We start from the raw sequence: 21,685 nt of genomic DNA, 5'->3' as shown, positions 1-21,685 counted from the left end.
AAGAAGGAACTGGACATCACTGATCTGGCACAGCTGACCTCAAGCCTTGCATTTTACTGGAGCACAAAGTAGAACGAACACTTGGAGAACTTAGGGAGGGGAGGAGCTGGGATAACCAAATCCTGCCCACAGAGACCTTTTTTCTCATCTTGGGCTCTCACTGGCCGTTTCAGAAGCTTCCTGGAATGCAGTGTTAAAAAGTCTGTCTCCATCCTGTTTCCCCCCCATCACAGCAGTGTTACCTGCTTCATGGCTTTCTAGGCTTTTGTTATTTCTAGATCTGCTGCAGGCTTTGTGCTCCAGCCTGACCATCCCTGGTTACAAATGCCTCCCTGGCAGGAATACACTTCCTCTCAAGAAAGGGAGGCTGCCACTCAGATAAAGACAAAAACACCTGCTGGCTGTCCTGCCTGCTCCTCCTTCTCTTTGCCCACCACTTTAGTGAGCCTGCAACACAAATAAGAGGGCAGCAAAAAACCAGCCATGATCACTGCCAGAAGGTCCAATGTCAGTCCCGCTTCTTTGATGTCAAAGGTGCAGATGTTTTCTGTTTCTTTTTTACCTGTTAAACAGTAAGAAGTGCTTTAGCATAAGTTTTTGCTTATAAGAAAAAAATAATTGGAGTTTGAGGAATGAAGCTCGTCTGTACTGGTAATTTATTGTGAGGAAAGTGAGCATGTGGATCCCAGGCACTCTTTTCCAATGCATAATTAGCATGCCTGGGGCTGGGGTCACCTCTTCCACTTTAAGAACAGATTATACTGCACCCTTCATTTAATTTGCACGGAAGGTGTTGGTATGGAAAGCTGGCAGGGGATAGGTGGTGCACTGTCAGTTCCCATGTCAGCTTATTTAGGAGTAAATTCCTTGTGTCAACAAATCTCAAATATTTATGACTTAAAGAAAGAACGCTGCAGGTCCAGAAATCTCCTCCCAGCCTGAGGAGGAAGGAAAACACTGCTTGAATTTATCATTTGCCACTTGCCACCATGACGTCAGCTCAGGGCTGAGCTCTCTACCTGTGGCTGGGACCTTAAATGAGCTGACACCAGAAGAGAAAGGCACTTTCTCTTAGGTTTAGCAGCAAGTGGCAGCAGCAGCCGAAGTGGCAATGAGACGCTCTGTGTTCCTCGCTGTGTGGCTCGCTCTGGTGTTGAGCCTTTCGAAAGGTAAGAACCACTATCTTCTGTTTTGTGATTTATCAAGGCAGCTATTGTGTGGCAGTGAATGGATTTTCTAGTGCTTTCAGCAGCTGTTGAGAAGCCAGTTGTGATACACAATTCAGTGTCTAGATTTTGATTAATTAATGATGAAAGATGTCACTGCAAGCCAATGGCTTTCCTTGTTAGCGGAACAATGGAAAATCACTGGTGCTTATGATTAACCTAATTAAGCCTATTCCAAGAGCAGTTTTCAGGACTTTCATACTAAACCCAGGTAATTCAAGCTCTGTTACAGTATAACAAAAGGTGCAACTGTTCCACCCCAGTACCTTTTTTGGCCAGAGACTCCTTAACCAACCAGTCTGGAAAGCAGCTCACCCTGAGCTGGCTCACAGAGCTTTTGTTCCTTCCTGTTGAAATAAATTAATGGAAACATAACCACCAGCTTTCAAGAGGGTTGCACTGCAGTCTATTCAAACTAAAAGGTGTCATTCCTTAAGCCACTTCGTACATTTTTGGGCATTGTGCCAAAGTTGGTAGTTGTGGGCCAGAGCCTTCAGCCAAACTTGCTTTTTCCTGATACTCAGTGAGAGGTATGAAGGGGTGAAGCCATTAGCAGAAGTAAAGCATCTATATGAGGAATTTTGTAGCAACTTGAAGGTGTGAGAGGACAGGAACTCCTAGCTAAAACAAAGATGCAGAGATATCAGCCGAACTAAGACCTGTTAAGCTTCCAGCTGGTGGCAGACAGTTGTGGGTCTCTCTTGACTAGCGTGAATGAACAGATGTATTTCCAGTAACATCCACAGTGTCCTACAGACCAATTTTCAGCTGTAAATCATAAGCATAGGAGTCTTCAAGATTGTCAGTTGGTTAGTTTTCTGATTGGTGGCTTGTAGGTAACAGCAAGACATGAAAAATCTTGTGCTAAGACTTACTGAAAGCAATACCCATTTTTCACTTGATCAGACTTTGCATCAAGATAGATCTGCTCAGAAACCTTTTAAATTCTAAGCAAATATTGTAAAAGCTTTGCAGGATGTGTCCATTTGAACAGTGCTGGCAAAGGCCCTACCCTGCTCAGCAGCCAGATGTCTCTGCTATTGTACAACCTTGGTGGTAACATCCATTTCTTTATCACAGTGGTAATGCCCAAACCCATTAACACATCCTGTTTCCATACATAGAAGGTTAGATCTGGGCAAACAGAGCCATAAATTAGCTACCTTTGCTCAGGTTACCTTTGTCAAGTCCACCCCCAAGGTTCAATTGCACCTCATGCACTCTGCTGGCACCATGGATGCTGTTCTTCCTGAGTTCAAAGGGTGCTCCTGGACAATGGTAAGCCAGAGCCTCCCAGCTCTAAGATTTGTAAAAAAAGGACTAGCTCTGTAACAGGTTGTTGTTCCAATACCCATTGCCTGTGGCCACCAGTGATTCATATTATCACAGTTATAGGGAAAATATCCATTTACACTAACTGGGGAACAAATAATGCTGTTTACAAAACTCAGTGACCAGTGGAAGCAGGAGACCTGGCAGGGAACTGGCACAATTGCTCATTTCCCCTTCACCTAGAGGAGGCTAAGGAATGACTTGTCTTTTGCATGTGCCTTTTCTATGTGAGATATATTAACCATCAGAAAAAAAGTGTAGAAGATTTTCCTCACTTTGGATTTTTAAAGCCCTATACAGCTCTAGAAAAGTAGGGTCTATTTTCAAATGTCTGCTGAGATGTACATAGTGTTACAGTCACATGGATTTTAGCCACAAATACATTAGTCTTTCAGCTGCATGCTTTTAATGCTTTAGATAAAATAATGACTGCAGCAGCATTCACTGACAGTAAATAAGTTTATTTATATAACTCATATGTAAATGATTAATTAATAATTATACTTAACTAATCAAGATTAAAGTTAGATTACATGATCCAAACTGGCCATTTGTCAGTATCAGACACTTATCAGCAAGGCTGGTTTATACTTTGGTCTTCTTACATCTAGGAAAAACAAAACAAACAAACAAACCCCTCAAACCTGAACTCATTCTTTATATCAAGAGTTGAGAATAACAAGGTTAAATAAAGCAAAACCAAACAACTTAAAAATAAATAGCTAAAGTATTTTGGAAGAGTAAAAGCAATAACAAAGGCTGAAACCAAAGTGTGAGGAAGTACTTTCACCAATTGGTTGGTATCAGCCAGATTTCCTTTATTCAGAAATAATGATGCCAGGGAATGAATAGAAAGAGAAAAAAAAAAAATGTATACTGTCAGAAATGCATAGATATGTAGTCCAGGGAAAGAGAGTCTAGATATTGCTGATGATGATGATCTAGCAGAAGAAGCATTCCTGGAACAGAAATAGCCTGCTGTCAACGCCCACATGAATCTGTGAAAGCACAGGAGTGTGTATTAGCAAAGACAGTCATTCTTCCACTGCCCTGGAAGAGTAGAGATGGAGTGAAGAGTAGAGATGGAGTTTTAAAGGATGCTCTAGTGGTGCTGAGTGCAGAGGCTGTGTGCTCATGGATGGGATGCCTCAGAGCCTGCTCTGAGAGCAGTGCTGCAGGGAGAAATGTGTGTTGAGCCTACAGCTCGGGATTAGTCACCTGAAGGAGAAAGGCAGGCAGGGTACAAACCTGCTACTGGTAAGGAGGAGTCCAAGAGCAGGGTGTGAGAGAAAGACTGTGAGAGAAAATTAACACCAGTAGAGCACAAGGGCTGGGGACAGACAAAATGGTGAGGTAAGGCTGCCCAGAGGTGTGGCTGCGCAGCCACACAGGTCCCCCAAATTATCTGCTCATAAATTGTCCTGAATGCAAAGAGTGCTGACCTCTCTCTTCTTTTCCCTTTACCAGAAAGTCCTGCTCAAGAAGCTAATAGCACAACAGTGACATCAGACTCAATACTTACAGCAGGTAAGGAGCAAAGGCCTCAAGCAGCCTCTTCTGGGAACAGATCCAGGGAGCTCTGCAGCCCCCACAGAGGCTAGGCCGAGTTCCGGTCCCAGGGGAGATAAAGCTGCCCAAAGGTGCCCAGATGAAGGATGTGAATACCCTCCACAAATCCCTCTTTTCCTGCTGGCCTTTGCTGCAGAGGGGAAAGACTGGGGTAGATTGGAGGACGCTGCTCTTTTTGTGTTTGATGCCTTTGCCTCCTGCATGAGGCCTGGATAGAAGGGGATCCCTGTAGAGATGCCCAGGGGAATGCTGTGACCAGATGCTGCAGGGAACTGTGCCTGAGGCTGGTTGCTGCAGGATGTGACAGCTTTGGCCAACACAGCTGTGGCCATAAAGCACAGAGAAGCTGGGGACACCACAGTGTGTGTGAGACCCTTGTGGTCAAGTGCTGCCATTTTGGGGACAGGGTGTCATGGACACATCAGATGACACAGGAATCTCAGCCCCTGAGAGCCAAGAGGCTGGGCAAGGGTGCTCAGCCCCACAAGGATTCACTGCACTTACCCACTCAGCACTTGTCCTAGACACAATTCCCCAATGCTTTCTGAAGAGACAATGCTATGCAGGGCTGACATGTCTCTTCTCTTCCCTTCATCAGAAAACAATACTTCAAATGAAACAATAGAGACGACAAGACCAACACCTAGAGGTAAGGAGTAACACTGCTCAGGCAGCTTTTTGTAGGGACAGCTTGGAGTAGGCAGGTCCCAGGGAGCTCTGTAGCCCCTTCAGACAGGAAGGAGTTGCTCTGCCTGGGTTTCTAAAGTTCCTCTGGCAGAGGAGACAAAGCTGCCCAGATGGTGGTAATGAATACCTTCCACTCTTTGGACTTTTCCTGCTGGCCTTTGCTGCAAGGAGAATGTGTTGGGGAAGACTGGAGGAGGCTGCTCTTTTTGTGTTTGATGCCTTTGCCTCATTTAGCATGCAGGGAGACAAGAGATTCCCAGTAGAGATGCCCAGGGGAATGCTGTGACCAGATCCTGCAGGGAGCTGTGCCTGAGGCTGGTTGCTGCAGGATGTGACAGCTTTGGCCAACACAGCTGTGGCCATAAAGCATAGAGTAGCTGGGGACACCACAGTGTGTGTGAGGCCTTTGTGGTCAAGTGCTGCCATTCGGGGGACAGAGGGTCATGGACACATCAGATGGCACAGGAATCTCAGCCCATGAGAGCCAAGAGGCTGGGCAAGGGTGCTCAGCCCCACAAGGATTCACTGCACTTACCCACTCAGCACTTGTCCTACACACAATTCCCCAATGCTTTCTGAACAGACAATGCTATGCAGGGCTGACATGTCTCTTCTCCTCCCTTCATCAGAAAACAATACTTCAAATGAAACAACAGTGACGACAAAACCAACACCTTCAGGTAAGGAGTAAAACTGCTCAGGTAGCTTTTTGCAGGGACAGCTTGGAGTAAGCAGGTCCCAGGGAGGTCTGCAGCCCCTTTCAGACAGGAAGGTGTTGCTCTGCCTGGGTTTCTAAAGTTCCATTTGCAGAGGAGACAAAGCTGCCCAGATGGTGGTAATGAATACCTTCCACTCTTTGGACTTTTCCTGCTGGCCTATGCTGCAATGAGAATGTCTTGGGGTAGAATGGAGGAGGCTGCTCTTTTTTGTGTGATGCCTTTGCCTCATTTAGCATGCAGGGAGACAAGAGATTCCCCGTAGAGATGCCCAGAGGAATGCTGTGACCAGATGCTGCAGGGAGCTGTGCCTGAGGCTGGTTGCTGCAGGATGTGACAGCTTTGGCCAACACAGCTGTGGCCATAAAGCATAGAGTAGCTGGGGACACCACAGTGTGTGTGAGACCCTTGTGTTCAAGTGCTGCCATTTGGGGGACAGGAGGTCATGGACACATCAGATGACACAGGAATCTCAGCCCCTGAGAGCCAAGAGGCTGGGCAAGAGTGCTCAGCCCCACAAGGATCCAGTGCACTTAACCACTCAGCACTTGTCCTGCACACAATTCCCCAATGCTTTCTGAACAGACAATGCTATGCAGGGCTGACATGTCTCTTCTCTTCCCTTCATCAGAAAACAATACTTCAAATGAAACAGCAGTGACGACAAAACCAACACCTTCAGGTAAGGAGTAAAACTGCTCAGGTAGCTTTTTGCAGGGACAGCTTGGAGTAAGCAGGTCCCAGGGAAGTCTGCAGCCCCTTCAGACAGGAAGGAGTTGCTCTGCCTGGATTTCTAAAGTTCCTCTGGCAGTGGAGACAAAGCTGCCCAGATGGTGGTAATGAATACCTTCCACTTTTCCATGTTTTCCTGCTGGCCTTTGCTGCAATGAGAATGTCTTGGGGTAGAGTGGAGGAGGCTGCTCTTTTTTGTTTGATGCCTTTGCCTCATTTAGCATGCAGGGAGACAAGAGATTCCCAGTAGAGATGCCCAGAGGAATGCTGTGACCAGATGCTGCAGGGTGCTGTGCCTGAGGCTGGTTGCTGCAGGATGTGACAGCTTTGGCCAACACAGCTGTGGCCATAAAGCACAGAGAAGCTGGGGACACCACAGTGTATGTGAGGCCTTTGTGGTCAAGTGCTGCCATTTGGGGGACAGGGGGTCATGGACACATCAGATGACACAGGAATCTCAGCCCCTGAGAGCCAAGAGGCTGGGCAAGGGTGCTCAGCCCCACAAGGATCCACTGCACTTAACCACTCAGCACTTGTCCTACACACAATTCCCCAATGCTTTCTGAAGAGACAATGCTATGCAGGGCTGACATGTCTCTTCTCTTCCCTTCATCAGAAAACAATACTTCAAATGAAACAACAGTGACGACAAAACCAACACCTTCAGGTAAGGAGTAAAACTGCTCAGGCAGCTTTTTGTAGGGACAGCTTGGAGTAGGCAGGTCTCAGGGAGCTCTGTAGCCCCTTCAGACAGGAAGGAGTTGCTCTGCCTGGGTTTCTAAAGTTCCTCTGGCAGAGGAGACAAAGCTGCCCAGATGGTGGTAATGAATACCTTCCACTCTTTGGACTTTTCCTGCTGGCCTTTGCTTCAATGAGAATGTGTTGGGGTAGAATGGAGGAGGCTGCTCTTTTTGTGTTTGATGCCTTTGCCTCATTTAGCATGCAGGGAGACAAGAGATTCCCAGTAGAGATGCCCAGGGGAATGCTGTAACCAGATGCTGCAGGGAGCTGTGCCTGAGGCTGGTTGCTGCAGGATGTGACAGCTTTGGCCAACACAGCTGTGGCCATAAAGCACAGAGAAGCTGGGGACACCACAGTGTGTGTGAGGCCCTTGTGTTCAAGTGCTGCCATTTGGAGACCAGGAGGTCATGGACACATCAGATGACACAGGAATCTCAACCCCTGAGAGCCAAGAGGCTGGGCAAGGGTGCTCAGCCCCACAAGGATCCACTGCACTTAACCACTCAGCACTTGTCCTACACACAATTCCCCAATGCTTTCTGAAGAGACAATGCTATGCAGGGCTGACATGTCTCTTCTCTTCCCTTCATCAGAAAACAATACTTCAAATGAAACAGCAGTGACGACAAAACCAACACCTTCAGGTAAGGAGTAAAACTGCTCAGGTAGCTTTTTGTAGGGACAGCTTGGAGTAAGCAGGTCCCAGGGAGGTCTGCAGCCCCTTCAGACAGGAAGGAGTTGCTCTGCCTGGGTTTCTAAAGTTCCACTTGCAGAGGAGACAAAGCTGCCCAGATGGTGGTAATGAATACCTTCCACTTTTCCATGTTTTCCTGCTGGCCTTTGCTGCAATGAGAATGTCTTGGGGTAGAGTGGAGGAGGCTGCTCTTTTTTGTTTGATGCCTTTGCCTCATTTAGCATGCAGGGAGACAAGAGATTCCCAGTAGAGATGCCCAGAGGAATGCTGTGACCAGATGCTGCAGGGTGCTGTGCCTGAGGCTGGTTGCTGCAGGATGTGACAGCTTTGGCCAACACAGCTGTGGCCATAAAGCACAGAGAAGCTGGGGACACCACAGTGTGTGTGAGACCCTTGTGGTCAAGTGCTGCCATTTGGGGGACAGAGGGTCATGGACACATCAGATGACACAGGAATCTCAGCCCCTGAGAGCCAAGAGGCTGGGCAAGGGTGCTCAGCCCCACAAGGATCCAGTGCACTTAACCACTCAGCACTTGTCCTACACACAATTCCCCAATGCTTTCTGAAGAGACAATGCTATGCAGGGCTGACATGTCTCTTCTCTTCCCTTCATCAGAAAACAGTACTTCAAATGAAACAACTCCGTCAGTAGAGACGACAACCCCAACACAAAAAGGTAAGGAGTAAGAGTGCTCAGGCAGCTTTTTGTAGGGACAGCTTGGAGTAAGCAGGTCCCAGGGAGCTCTGCAGCCCCTTCAGACAGGAACGAGTTGCCCTGCCTGGGTTTCTAAAGTTCCTCTGGCAGAGGAGACAAAGCTGCCCAGATGGTGGTAATGAATACCTTCCACTCTTTGGACTTTTCCTGCTGGCCTTTGCTGCAAGGAGAATGTCTTGGGGCAGGCTGGAGGAGGCTGCCCAGGCCAGACTCTGACCTGGCCCTGCATGGAACTGTGCCTGAGGCTGTTGGAGCCCGAGCAGGGAGGGAGCTGAGGCCAGGAACTGTGTCTGGGGAGCCTGAGTGTGTCCTTCCCTGGAGCTCTCCATACCCCACTCTCTGCCCTCCCAGCAGGGCCTTCCACTGTAGGTAAAGTGTCCACATGTAATGTTGTATCTCCCTGCCACGCTTCCCTGAGGGCTCTTGCTGCATTTGGAATGTGCTTGGAGCAGTTCACAATTGTTGCTTTCTGCTTGGGAGCGTTTTCATCAGGAAAAAGAAAATGGCTTCACTAGGTTCTCTGGAAAAAGTACTTGGAGATTAACCTTATAGGAAATGAAAAATCATTAAGTGGTTTACCTTTTATTATTTGGTGTATGAATAAGAATTCCTATTTTTTCCCCATTTCACAGAAAATGTCTCATCTACGAGAATGTACTTATGAAGTGAATTGTAAAAAAACCAGGCAGAGTGAAAAACAGAATTTGATGTCTTGTAAGAGAACTGTAATTACCATCCTATGTATAAAAATATAACTTTTAATTGCTTTTTAACTACTTAAATTTTGTATAGCCATAAAATACATTCTCTAAAACCTTACAGAATGTATATAATTACTCAGAGAAAATATACTATTATGATTCACTTTGGAGCCCTCATTTTATCTATGTGTCTGCAGTAAAGGCCCATGCTGTGACAACATCATAATAAAGCAACTATGTACCAGTGCAGTATTAAAGACACACAGGCCATTGTAATCTTTTTATAAGAGTCACTGGTTCTGGCAAGCCTTGATATACTTTCTTTCTTTGATTTGGTTTTAGTTGTATTAAGTAGAGTTGAACTGTGAATGTTCAGTATGACAGATAATGAATTTCAGCCGTACTCCATATTCTCACTGTGATATCCTGTGTAGGGAAAGCAGTTACTATACATTAAACAAGCAAGATACAGCTTTATGCTCTGCAATTGCATCTATGCTATCTGAAACATACCTGGTATATTCCTTTAGTAGAAGTTTCTATATATGAATTCTATATATGAATTACTTTATGTATGAACTGGCTATTGCAGAAATTCACAGAAACCCTAACGTCAATATCTTTCATCTTGGTATTACTAGACTTCTGCAAAAACAATCCTTGTGGAAAAAATTCGGCTACATGTATTTCCTTACACAGCCGCCATATCTGTCAGTGCCAATATGGATTCTACTACAACAATGAGAATTGTTACGGAGGTGAGTTGCAGAAGGGCATCAATGCTTTCAGTTACCTGCTCAGGTGAATTTTGCCTCCCATATAGCTTGTTTTATAGCTTGTTTTCATGTTATAATTGAAAACACAATCACTCTGGGAAAGTGACCGCTGAGTGGTTTCTTGCTTTGCAGACAGCCACTCCTACAATGACCGAGATTGCTATCTCACAGAACAGTGACAGCCAAAGAGGTCAGCGTTCTAGAAAAGAAGGAGAATTCTCTGTCAGGAGTGCAGGGGATTAAAATGAGTGAAAAGCAGGAAAAATATGGAAGTGTAAACTTGACATCAGTATTAATGGCAATGATTTAAAAAGGACCAAAATTATGAAGATCTGTGAACAACCAGATTGATTTTCTCATTGCTAAACACTCATCAGAGTCCTGTTGAAATGCATCTCTGAAATGCCTCTGAAGGCCTAGCATGTGAGAAAGTAGGGCTTCTTATTTAGGGATCAGCAACCAGGATTCTCAAATTTACTTGTGAGGCTTAAGAAGCAGGTATATTTTGAACTACTTTCTCTGTAAACCACTGTGAACCACATTAGCTGCTTAATGGCTGCATATCTGGAGTCCTTCACATACATTTTTTCTCACTAAATTCTGTAACACCTTGCAAAGAGTGTTTTAGCTTCAGGCCATGCTGACAGTTTAATATTACTCAGTTTCATAACCAGGACAGATTGGTTGGGCCCAGGATCCTGCCTTCTTCCCTGGCAGCCAAAGTACCTCCCCCACTGTGACTGAATTGATTTGTCCTCTACTGATCCCTCCCGTATATGAAAAATAGCACTGATTTGCTTTCTGTGTTGTATTTCCCCATCCCTGAAGGCTGAAGAACTCTAAGGTGAAACTGGACTTTGTTGGATGTTTTCTAATTTACACTGTCTGTTCTCATTCCAGGGGAAGCATTCCCAGCAACCATTGAAGTGAACGCAAATTACACTAATAGTATTCAAGATGTAAATTCCACGGAGTATGAAACCATGTTCAACAAGCTATCAGAATTTGTGAGTGACAATGATTTTTTCCCCCCATATATTTAATGCTGTACTGGATATAATGCAGAGAGGACACACACTCTCTTCAATGTGGGGCCTAGAAAAGTTATGCTCTACAAGACATCTACTTCTTTCAAAGAAAGCTTCACATTAGTTTAGACCTATTTATAAAAGACTTGAATTTGCCCTCAGATGAGCACGTGCATGGCTCTTGCTGAAGGGAAGGGAATCCCTGAAGTAATACCTGCATTTTTAGTACTGCATCTATTCTGGGGAGTTCTCACATAAATTGCTCTGCATCTTTCACCATTCCCTCTGCAGAAACAATGGGGCTGAGTGAAGTTTTCCAGCCCATTGAGTTTCTCCTCTCTGCTGTTGCTGAAGGCTCAATAATACTCAGTGGTATGAGTAAAAATGAACAACTTCAGTTTTTTTTAAAGAAAGTTATTGGTTACATACAGCACAAACTTTTCCCAATGGCTGGTTCTGCTGTGTCTAGATACTGAATAATAACCCTCTTCCATAAATCTGCCAGTATTAATATTTTAATGTTATTGGTGAAATGGATACTAGACACTTTTTATAATTCTATGATTATACATAAAATCTGGTAATAAATTTCCTGGAGAAATAAGATGATCAGTTTAATTTACAGTGCCATGTTGCAATAAGTGTATTTGCTTATTTCTTTTTCTGGTAGTAAGGAAGAATAGATATACAACTCTACTAGATATCTGATTAAAAAATATTCACCAGATGTTAATCAGGAATCATCAAAAATGGTTATCAAATTATGCATATTATTATTGAATGTTGTATCAGAAAGCAACCAAAAGTTGTTCCTCCAGAATGTTAAAAAATATTTTCTCAATTTTTTATCCAGCTTTTTTCATGATATGGCTACAGAAGAGCATCATATGTCAGATTAAAACAGATATATAATAGAATGCAAAAGTGAAAATAGAATAGAAAAGAATTTGAACTTTATTACAAAGAAAGATGGATAGTTTATCTTTCATTTCAGTTGAATTAGAAATCTTGTCCTCTTCTCATGGTGTCTCCTGCTTGTATGGCAGTTAAAGTCAGCTGCCTCCACTGGCTGTTCCCTGCTTCACATGGGATGAGGGAGAACAGTGACTTTTCTTCTGATCCTGTTCAGCTCCCAAAGCTTTCATCAGTGCTTCTTGCCACAAGATCAACCCCTGATGATCCCACTTCACTGCCTCTCAGGAACACGTGCCATCTGTGAGGAGGTCGACTTCTCCCTCTTCCCCCTGCTTGTACATGGACTGGTGCTGTGGAGACACCCTCCTGAGCAATGAGTTTGCAAAGGGGTATCTGTAACTATCAGCCAGTTAACCTGGCCTGACATTCATTCTCCATCCCTCCACTGCCCTCCCATATTCCCTGTTCTTCCATATTCTACAGCACCACCCCACTGTTCCTCTTCTGCAATACCTTGCTGGGTGGATTTAACACATGACCTTACTTTATTTGTGCCTATAGTAGCATATTCTGTGTTAAAACTTTACTACTGAAGCCTCAGTGGTTCGTGTGATTTTTTCCTGATGCTTGCCTTGAACTCCAATTTCTTTCTCTTTTACAGTTTAGCAACGCCTTTACAGGTCTAGGTGACTATAAAGAAACTGTCATCGTGAAAATTCAGTAAGTTTGCTGGTTCATTTTTTGCACAGTACACACTTCCCACATACCTCATTTTAATCTCTTTCACATTAAGTTCTCAGTTCAATAAAAGATATGGGGTGAGTTCAGCTCAGAATGCTAGGAGGGGTGCTGGCCCCATTTTTACCCCAATACATCAGTGAAATGGGCTGGCTGAGGCAGCTCCACACTGGATGTTCTGCTTCTAGCACCATGCAGGATACAGCCCTGTGCTGCAGCTAGCAGTCCCTGTCATATCTGACATGTCTGAAATTCTAACAGTTAACTCTGAGTTCCTATGACGCTGGGAGTGCTACCCAGCTTGGAGTCCCAGTTTAATTTAAAAACCACCCTTGTTACAGGAGGCATAGAACATGCATTTTATTGTGCATTTGTTGGTGTCTCCTGATGGCAGGTTGAGCAGAGACGTGCTACTGGGTGGGTTGTGGTGACTGTAGCTGTGGGCATAGGTCCCTTGCAGGTCTAGGTAGAGATGAGAGTTTTTTCTCTTTTCCCATCCCCATCCGTTACAGGTTAGTGTCCCCAGAGCTCTGCCAGCTTCTTTGTGTTTCCTAACCCCAATCAAGCAAAACCTGGCATGCTAGCACACAGTGTCAACCCTTTCAGTGCACCCCAGCCATTAAGCAGCAAAGCAGAATGTTGTTCTAACAGAACTCAGGGGGCAATAACTTCCAGAAGAGCAGGTGTGACCTGGGGCACAGTAACACCTCAAGGAACTACAGCAACCTGCCACTTAAGGATATTTGCGTGCATATCCTGGCAGCATGAGGTTTAGCTGAAGAACAGGGAAGTCACTTTGCTCTCCCTATCACACAGGGAGGTTGCTGTGAGCTGAACCCAGCCCAGTTTGTGTGTAGTTTGCACAGATATCTCTACATTGCAAACAGACCCTTCTGCATTCATTGTGGTCACACCCTGAATTATCCTCACCACGCTTCAGGGTGGGTTCTCCACATCAGTCCTGGGTGACACCACATGCTGATGGAAACATGTGAAAGTCAGGGTCTAACAGATGAGGTTCTCCACACTGCAGCTGGCTTGAGGTAAACCCAGCTAGAAGATGTCAGTTTGTATAAACAGCACACAAAGGTACAATGTTGTCAGCATTAAATCCAGCAGCTACCTATTACCACCTGGGACAACTGGAAAGATGGCTGTTACTGTATTCCTGAGCAAGACTTACACTCATTTTCAGGTCTCTTGGCAGCTACCTACATTGTAGGAAGGAAGAAGCTGAGGGAGAGAGGGAGATTTGGCTGAGATTTTCTCTCATTTTTGCATCTAGCTTGCTATCCATATGGATTATGTGAAACTTTAAAATGGTACTATCTGTCCTTTTCAGACCTTCAAGCAAAAGCAGAAGTTCTGTTCCAGTGAATGTAACGGTGACAAACCTGTTCACATGGGACTCAGATGTAGATAACGAGACAGTTGCTGAAAAAGTAAAAGGGGCAATAAATAATGAAAGCTATGTCAGTTCTTATGCCGGTATGTATCTCCTTGCTAGGGAAGTCATTAATCAGCAGAAACAGAGCTTCTTAAAACCTGGTTGGAATATTTCTTTGGGCATAGGATCCCATCAAATCATAAACCCTGTTGATTTTAAGGAGCTGAATGCTCAATCTTGAAGATTGAAGATTCTACCATTCAGTGCTAGGTTCTTTTGTTTTATAAAGGCTTCCTCCTTCCTGTGTAAAGAAGAAAAGGAAAATATTTATTCCCTGGTAAGCAATGGTATGGTGGTTTTAACCTGTTAGAAAAGTGGGAAAAATCAGGATAAAATATATACAGATATATATATATTGTGTTTCTGAGAATAAGTCAGTATTTTACTGGCAAGAGAGGATGAAACTCTCTTTAGAGTTCTCCCATAATAAACAATGATAATTGAAATGAGGCCTCATTGATTAGATACTGAGCTAAGGGATTTGTGGATCTAAACCAGTGAAATCGTGCACTAATAAAGGTGTAATACTGGGAGAAAGTTTCTAATTAAAATAAGGATTTTTTTTTTCTCTTTTAATTTTTTAAATTAAATTTAAATTCCTATTTCGAAATCAGCTTTCTTAAAAGGCATAGGTGATAATTAAGAGTCCATTTCATGGCTTAAAGCCTGAGTTTGGTCTCTGAAGGTGACTGTATCCACCTCAGTTGTGAGAAGGAAATAGAAAACCCCTGGGAGCTCCCCAGGCTCCAGTGCAGTCACATCTCTCTACAGCATGCCATGCACTGAGGTCTTTAAACCATTCCCACCACAAGGACGTGGATCTAAGAGTAACACACTGGGCAAACAGGATGCTAATGCTGCTCATGAAATAAGCTGCATGCCCATAAATGTTTATTTCTCTCTAGAACTGTATGGGATCTGGATCTCACAGTTCAGTTGTGGGAAAAACTAGGAGAATAGTTATGGTTTTTCTCAGTAGTTTTTGGGTTATTTTTAAGGTAAGTCAGAAAGCCAGTTTTCAGAATATGAATATGAAGGGAAGAATGTCCCTTTGCATAGACTGGAGTCAGGAAGGTTTGGAGGTAGTGGTAGAAGGCTGAGAAACAGAAGGTCAGAAGATATCATGGAAACAGGAGCTTAGCTGGTAAAGAGCAAGGAGGTAAAAAAGGCTGGTCTGAAAACCTGCAATATTGATGTCCCAAGAAAAGGACTTAAATTTTTTTCTGTTTAGAATTACTAAATAAATTGCTCTATGATTTATTGGGCAAGTGCACTGCTTTCTATGAAAGGGTATTGAGGTTTGCTCCCTGTTTCTCTTTTAAAGTGGCAAGACGTTGTGATTTTTATGGATGTGACATTAAAACCACAGTGTGTGTCGAGGGCACAGTTCCAGAATGCAAATGCCTATCTGATTTCGAAAAGACAGTCTGGGATGATCTTTCTTGTTCAGGTAAGAACCTTGCTGCTTTATCTATCCCTGAAAGGCTGACCTGCTTGTTCCCTCTGCTGGTCCCTTTTTGAGAAGGGTGCTGGGCCAATGTGCTGACCTCTAAAAATCAGGGAATGTGCATCCTGTGAAGAAAGCCATAGAAACACATACTCACATTTCACTGTGAACAAATCTGTAATTTTATTCCAGTAGAACAGATTATTAAAACTTGATAAAATCATCACTGAAAACAGTGAGTGGGCAAGTCCTTAATGCATTGTTAGATTCCTGGTAAGAACTGAAACCTTAACAGGTAAAGGATGGAACAAATTGAATCCTATACTCACAGGTTTCTCTGCTAGGGTATATTTTGGGAATAAATTCTACACGTTACTTGAAGGCAGCTGGAGAACTGGAAGTCTCATGGTGCACTACAGTGACCTGTTAAGGCTCTGTCACTTGTTCATAATTCCAGGCTTGCATTACCTGGATTTAGAGAGGCTTTTGTTGGAAGAATGATTTCTGTCGTTTTTGGTAACTGCTAGTTGTTAGAGTTTTATTTACTTTCTTGTTTTGAGTCTTTTTAGTAAGTGCTCTGTTTATATTTTAGCTACCCTCCAAAGCCCTGTGATATACCTAATTTTCTTCAAAACACCTTATTTTCTCCTTATGGAAACTAAAATTTTCACACTACAGAAGTAAAAAAAAAATGTCTAAGATGTAAGATTTTTTAAAAAACAAAAAATAATTCAAAAATCCATGATAAAGTTATGAAAGCTGGCTACAATAAATCCTAGTGAGATGTGATCCAGTGTAGGCCTTTGTGGTCCCATGCCTGTCTAAAACTGATACAGTTTGCCATACTAATCATCTGCTGTGAGATCAAACTTCAGGCCATTGCTCACCCATGGAAGATGCAGCCCAGCCAGATTTCCTTTTTGAAGAAGTTGGATGGTTTTAAACACAGCCTGTTTACTTCTAATTTTGTGATTTTTATATTTCAGTTTTTGTTTTACATTGATACAGTCCTAAAAAAGCCATTCTGATGCTTTAAAGCATAGGAGGGGGGTGGATGTGTGTTTCTAGAGCAGTAAAATAATCTTCTATCTGAAATTCACTCATGTTTTTCTCCCTGAAAATACAGCTTGCAGTAAAAACTGTTCCGCAGAAAAGCACAAGTACTGCGTAAAAGAAAATGAGGTTCCAAGATGCAAATGTATGGTTAACTTTAAAACTGTGTCTGAAGACTGTGTGCCGTGAGTACTCAGCTTCTTACTGCATTCCTGTGTTGCAGGTGAAGGTAGGGGAGAAGAACATCTGTCACAGGGCCAGCTGCAGTCCAGAACAGGCTGCAGCCAGGTGAATCAGAGAGGTGCCCGGGGGGATAGCAGGTGGACAAACTCCCGTGGTGTTGCAGCGTTTTTACTCCTTGGCATTAGTATTTTGTGTGCACTCATTAGTATTTTGTGTGCACTCATAGCACCTTGGAGGAGAGGCAAGGAGAGCCGAGGTCAGCTGTGAATGAGAGGAGAGGAGAAAGTGCTTCACCACATAAACACAAACTACTCTGGCAGCGTGGCTGAGCCATGGGGACTGCTATGCTGAAGTGTTTAGTAAGCAACAGGCATTAGAGCAAGATGTGCCTCCAGTCTCTGGAATGTTTGCACTGGTATCATAACTTTCAGACCTATGTTATTCCTGCTTGGTTTTCTCTCTGAAATTATTTCTGCTCAGGATCAGAGCAGAACAGTGGTGGTTGCTGATGAGGCCAAGTGAGTGACTGGTTGTGGTCTGCTCTGGTGGATAAACAGAGAGACTCACTCCTCATGTCCATTAATTCTCTTTTTGTAGTTATTACTGCTGCAAATTGAACATTTCTTCTTTTATAAAGTTGATATATTTTAAATATAAGAAATTACTGTGGGAGGAAGATGGAGTTGCCAGTCCTTATAGACGTTACACTGAGGCTTTTGTTAAAGACATTGCATGGCAATTCCAAGTGGCTCAGAGGTGCAGAGTTTTGTTCTTTAGAAAAATTAAGTCCCTTTAACATTTTTCAGACTGAGAACCTGAAACTTTGAGTACCAAGATCACCAATCACTCTGAAAATGTCAGATTGTTTCACTCTAGTGAGAGTAAATAATTAAACATTAAGATAAGGTTAGAGGAAACCTGTAATGAACAGACTTTGTGGAGAAATTTCTGACAAAAGGGGTAAATACACTATTGTTCCGTGATCATAGAATCTTATAATGGTTTGTATTAAAAGGGACCCTAAAAATCATCTTTTCTTCTTTTCCCCTTTTTCTTTTTCTCTCCTGTAGTTGTTCAGTGGGCTACTCTGGGGAGGAATGCACTGACAGTAAGTATAAGGATTTCTGATTTTAATTATGGTCTTGAAAAATACTACTAATGCTTGATCTGAGATGACAAAAAATGTAGTAGACTTTAGAGGTGCCACCATTCTGCATTTATAGAAGGAAAATGTTAGGCATAAAAAAAAGTGAAATTTCTCTGTTGTGTTATGTGCCTAAGGCATGGGAAGAGCCTATTTGACACCTAATGACACAACTGAGCATCAATACTAGTTTAAACAACCCCTACATCCTCCCAGTTGTTCCTGTCCTTCACCTAAATTATGTGTAAAACCATTCAGTGCATAGCCTTAGAAACTAGAGCTGGGTTCAAAATAGCCATCCATAAGAGATGGTCTTTAATGAAGATCCTTAATTTACATCTTTCTGTGTCCATAAAATGTTGTAAGCACCAGGAGCCTGGAAATAAATCTTCCCTTCCCTTCCCATTTTTCAATATTCACTGAGAGTTATTAATTGACATATTTCTTGTTTGCTGTTTTTTTCCCCAGGTAGTGAACTCATCCTTATAATAGTGGGCACAGTGTTGGGAGCCATCATCCTGATTTTAGTGATAGTAGTCTCTATTGTTTCAGTCAGGTAAGAATATTTCTTACAGAATAGAAACTGTATTGCTGGGTGTTCATAATAAGGGTTTTGCACTAGGCATGCTATAAAAATCTGTTGCATGCTTCAGAATGGAAGGTGGGGGTGGACAAAAAATAAGATGGGGGTGGACAAATCAGTAAGTTGGATTTAATAAACAAGACACACTAAATAGTCTTCTAAAATCTCCTTTGTTCTTTTATCTCCTCTGAAGAGCAAAAAACAAACGAAATCCAGAGACAAAGAGCCTGATAAAGTCAGGGCATTCTGATAGGAATACGTCTGATGACAGACCAAGCATGTTCCCCAGGGTCCAGACCACTTCTGGCCACACAAACCCAGGATATCAGCCAAACAACCCCTACGAGATGCGTTCCAAAAATAGGGATCATTTTCCAGAGAGGGATTATGATGACATGGTAAGTGTTTCACATAGTACTGTGGGAATGGAATTCCTGAAAGGTAGCACTGTGGGCTACAGACATTGTTGGAACCCAAGCTCCCCTCTGTACATCATCCCTTGGTTTAGAAGGCCAAAATGATATAAAGACACCCAAACAATTGTGGCTGCAGCCACAATTTCTTAATACAGAAATTTTCGTCAGTGCAGAGATCAGCACTCATAAAGACCTTTCTAAAGCCCCAGTAGTCATCCTTAAGTCACAAGAGGGATATGTGAAAAGCAAGGGTCAAAGCAAGAGCTTGCCTGCCCAGCAGTCTGCTGTGTCACAGGATATTTGTCTGCACTGGCCAAACTCATCCCTCAGCACAGGTGTGCCTGCAAGCATCACAGACTGCCACCACCTGAGCTGCTTTTAGGCTGCTGTAGAGCCATCAGGTGCTGCAGTGGCATGTCCCAGCTGCAGCCTCATGCAAGATTCACAGCCAGTTTAAAGTGGGACTGATGCCCCAGGGATTGTGTCCTCCCACCTGCTTGCTGCTGCCTCCTTCACAGCAGGAGCATCTGCAGCTGCTGCAGCACTGAAGAGGGGAAAGGTGTGAAGTGCCACAAGTAATATAGAAGGTTTTGCACTGCTGTGGCACAGGGGAGCCTGGTCAGCAGAGGTGTGTCATTATGTGGAAGGCATGAAGGTACTTTCCAAAAAAAAAAAAAAACAAACCTGTTTTATCCTTGAATTCTGCAAGGGAGCCATGAAGAAGAGGCTTGAGATTGGTGTTAACCTAAATTGAGCTAAAGTTGTGGGATCAAACCCTGTATGGGCCATTCATGCAAGTGTTGGACTTGATGATATTTGTGAGTCCTTATTTCTCTTCTTTTCTTGTCTAAAATTTCCCTGTAGTATGAAATATCACGGGAGCCCAGGGGCTTCAGGGCACAGAGCAGATACTGAGTGACCAGAGCAGCAGAAGGATGGATGACCACCACAACACTGGGTCAGAGCAAAGGATTTCACAGCCTCTCACCAATGCAGTTACTTCAGCAGAAGAGACAACAACGTCCTTAACCCCAGATTCTCTCAAGATTTTCTAGAGGAAGATTCCTGCTTGAAAGAGATCATGGACAATTTTGAAACAAGAGAAAAAATGTTAGGGTGCAGGGAGAAGAAGAGGACTTATTTTAAAAGAACTAATGCTCCAATAAACATTAGACTTCTTTAATGAGGCCAGTACATTGGCAAGAGAGTGAGTGTGCACAAGATACCAGGATTTTAACCCTGCTGGTCTTCAGTTCTGGAAGATGGTCCAGGCAGTATGTGCAATGCTGAAAAACATCAGTACCCATAGCTTCACTTGGATTTTTGCTCATCTAATTTGAACTATGGCTTTGGGCAGATGAAAACTGTTTTTCATGAGAAGCTGATCTGTTTCACTTTAATATGTTAGATACAGGTTTTTCCACCTTCCTCAACCCCCCAGTATTTCCCATCTGAAAGCATTCTGTTCAGATCTCTGCTGATACGGGTTGTATGAGACAATGGCACTTGTCTGACCTTTTTCACAGCTTCCTTCCCAATATAAAGGCAAGATACAATATCTTCAAACAAACACTATTCTTTTCATCCTGCAAAAATGCATTGATTTTACATTTTTAGCTCCTGTGGAAAGTATTAGCTTTTTTTTTTCTTTTGCAGTCTTTATGTTTGAATGATAATAACCTTGGTGTTTGGGGTTTCTTAACATTTCTTACATACAGTCAATAAATCTGTCTGTAAAATAATTTATATGTTACTGAATTTTACTGAGTGTGCATTATCTGTTGTCTGGCATCAACATTATAATTATATAAAATACTTATATGCATCCATCTGTACATATATTTATAGGTTACAATCATTTAAAGCATCACTTAATTCTATCGTATTTTGTGTTTTGGTTTTTATATATGCAGATTAGCTTTTCCTATTAAACATTATTTTTTCTCAGTACCAAGGCTTTCTTATGTTCCTCCCAGTGATTTAAGTGGGTTTTTTTTAAACTCCAGGGACTATTTTATATTAAATTTGTGCAGAGTTTAGACACGAGTGGGCACAGACTAGTTACATCAGCACCCAGCTTTCACTCAGAAGTTCAGAAATATCAAGTATTAATGAAGTTAAAATGTTATTATTGTGAGACTGGCACCAATATTCAGTGGTTGCTTTTGGTGGGAACTGGGTAGTTAGTGCAGCTGGATCTCCTTTGGAAATGCTGGACAAGCTGCTCTGTCTGATAACAGCTGTTAATAGCCCAGATGAAGTGTCCTTCAGCTTAAATGACAAATGTGGAGGTCTGTGATAGAGAACACTGTGTGTGGCTGCAGACATTACCAGGATGTCCATGCAGATGCTTGTTTCCAGTCTCTGCATGATCAAAGTCAGCTCCCGCTTGCCAGTGGAGTGATTGACAGCTGGGTCCTAAATAGTCCTAATCTTTCTCATGTAGCTTCTATAGCCAAAGAAGGTAGACCCTGCTTTCTCAGAAGTAGCCTAGTGAGAACAGGTGCCATTTTCTCTTTTCTTTTTTTCTGAGGTTTCATTGTTTCTTTCTTCCCGTTCACTCCTGTGCTCTTTGCTGTCACCTGGCAGCACAGCGTCTGCCATTGGCAGGGTCACTAAGAGACCAGGTTCTGGTGGCCTCAGCCAACCCCACCATCTGTGGGCATCTCTGCATCTCAGCGTGGCTCCTTGGGAGCAGGGCTAGCTGGATTTAACTGGTCATGATACCTTGTTCAAAGGGTGGGGAGGAATTTGTTCTTATTTCCTTGTGTTTTCCTCTGAGAGCACTGTCCTGTGAAGAGCAAAGCAAGGCACGATGGCTATGCTTACCACAGGAGGCAGA

At 43.3% G+C, this 21,685-nt stretch overlaps 1 protein-coding gene across 1 annotated transcript; it reads left to right on the top strand.

Annotated features, from left to right (window-relative positions):
- Nucleotides 1-1,019: 1,019 nt before the first annotated feature.
- MUC13 (mucin 13, cell surface associated) lies at nucleotides 1,020-20,627 on the top strand. Its single transcript, XM_033064021.1, has 18 exons — nucleotides 1,020-1,169; nucleotides 4,026-4,085; nucleotides 4,726-4,776; nucleotides 5,444-5,494; nucleotides 6,162-6,212; nucleotides 6,879-6,929; nucleotides 7,597-7,647; nucleotides 8,314-8,373; nucleotides 9,755-9,871; nucleotides 10,790-10,896; nucleotides 12,494-12,552; nucleotides 13,913-14,058; nucleotides 15,342-15,467; nucleotides 16,591-16,702; nucleotides 17,771-17,808; nucleotides 18,313-18,400; nucleotides 18,621-18,825; nucleotides 19,708-20,627. Exons 1-18 carry the CDS (start codon nucleotides 1,112-1,114, stop codon nucleotides 19,756-19,758), a joined length of 1,482 nt encoding a protein of 493 aa, XP_032919912.1. The 5' UTR covers nucleotides 1,020-1,111; the 3' UTR covers nucleotides 19,759-20,627.
- Nucleotides 20,628-21,685: the final 1,058 nt, after the last annotated feature.

The sequence above is a fragment of the Catharus ustulatus genome, chromosome 7 (assembly GCF_009819885.2).
Source record: "Catharus ustulatus isolate bCatUst1 chromosome 7, bCatUst1.pri.v2, whole genome shotgun sequence".
NCBI classification, from domain to species: domain Eukaryota; kingdom Metazoa; phylum Chordata; class Aves; order Passeriformes; family Turdidae; genus Catharus; species Catharus ustulatus.
Note: the sequence above shows the minus strand (reverse complement) of the source record. Positions and strands in the feature narration are given on the sequence as shown.

Excerpts from the sequence above, each read along its gene's own strand:
- MUC13 (XM_033064021.1), top strand. The coding sequence starts at position 1,112 with ATGAGACGCTCTGTGTTCCTCGCTGTGTGGCTCGCTCTGGTGTTGAGC. Across the intron at positions 4,777-5,443 it reads GACAAGACCAACACCTAGAG|AAAACAATACTTCAAATGAA; the intron begins GTAAGGAGTAAC and ends TCCCTTCATCAG. Across the intron at positions 8,374-9,754 it reads GACAACCCCAACACAAAAAG|ACTTCTGCAAAAACAATCCT; the intron begins GTAAGGAGTAAG and ends TGGTATTACTAG.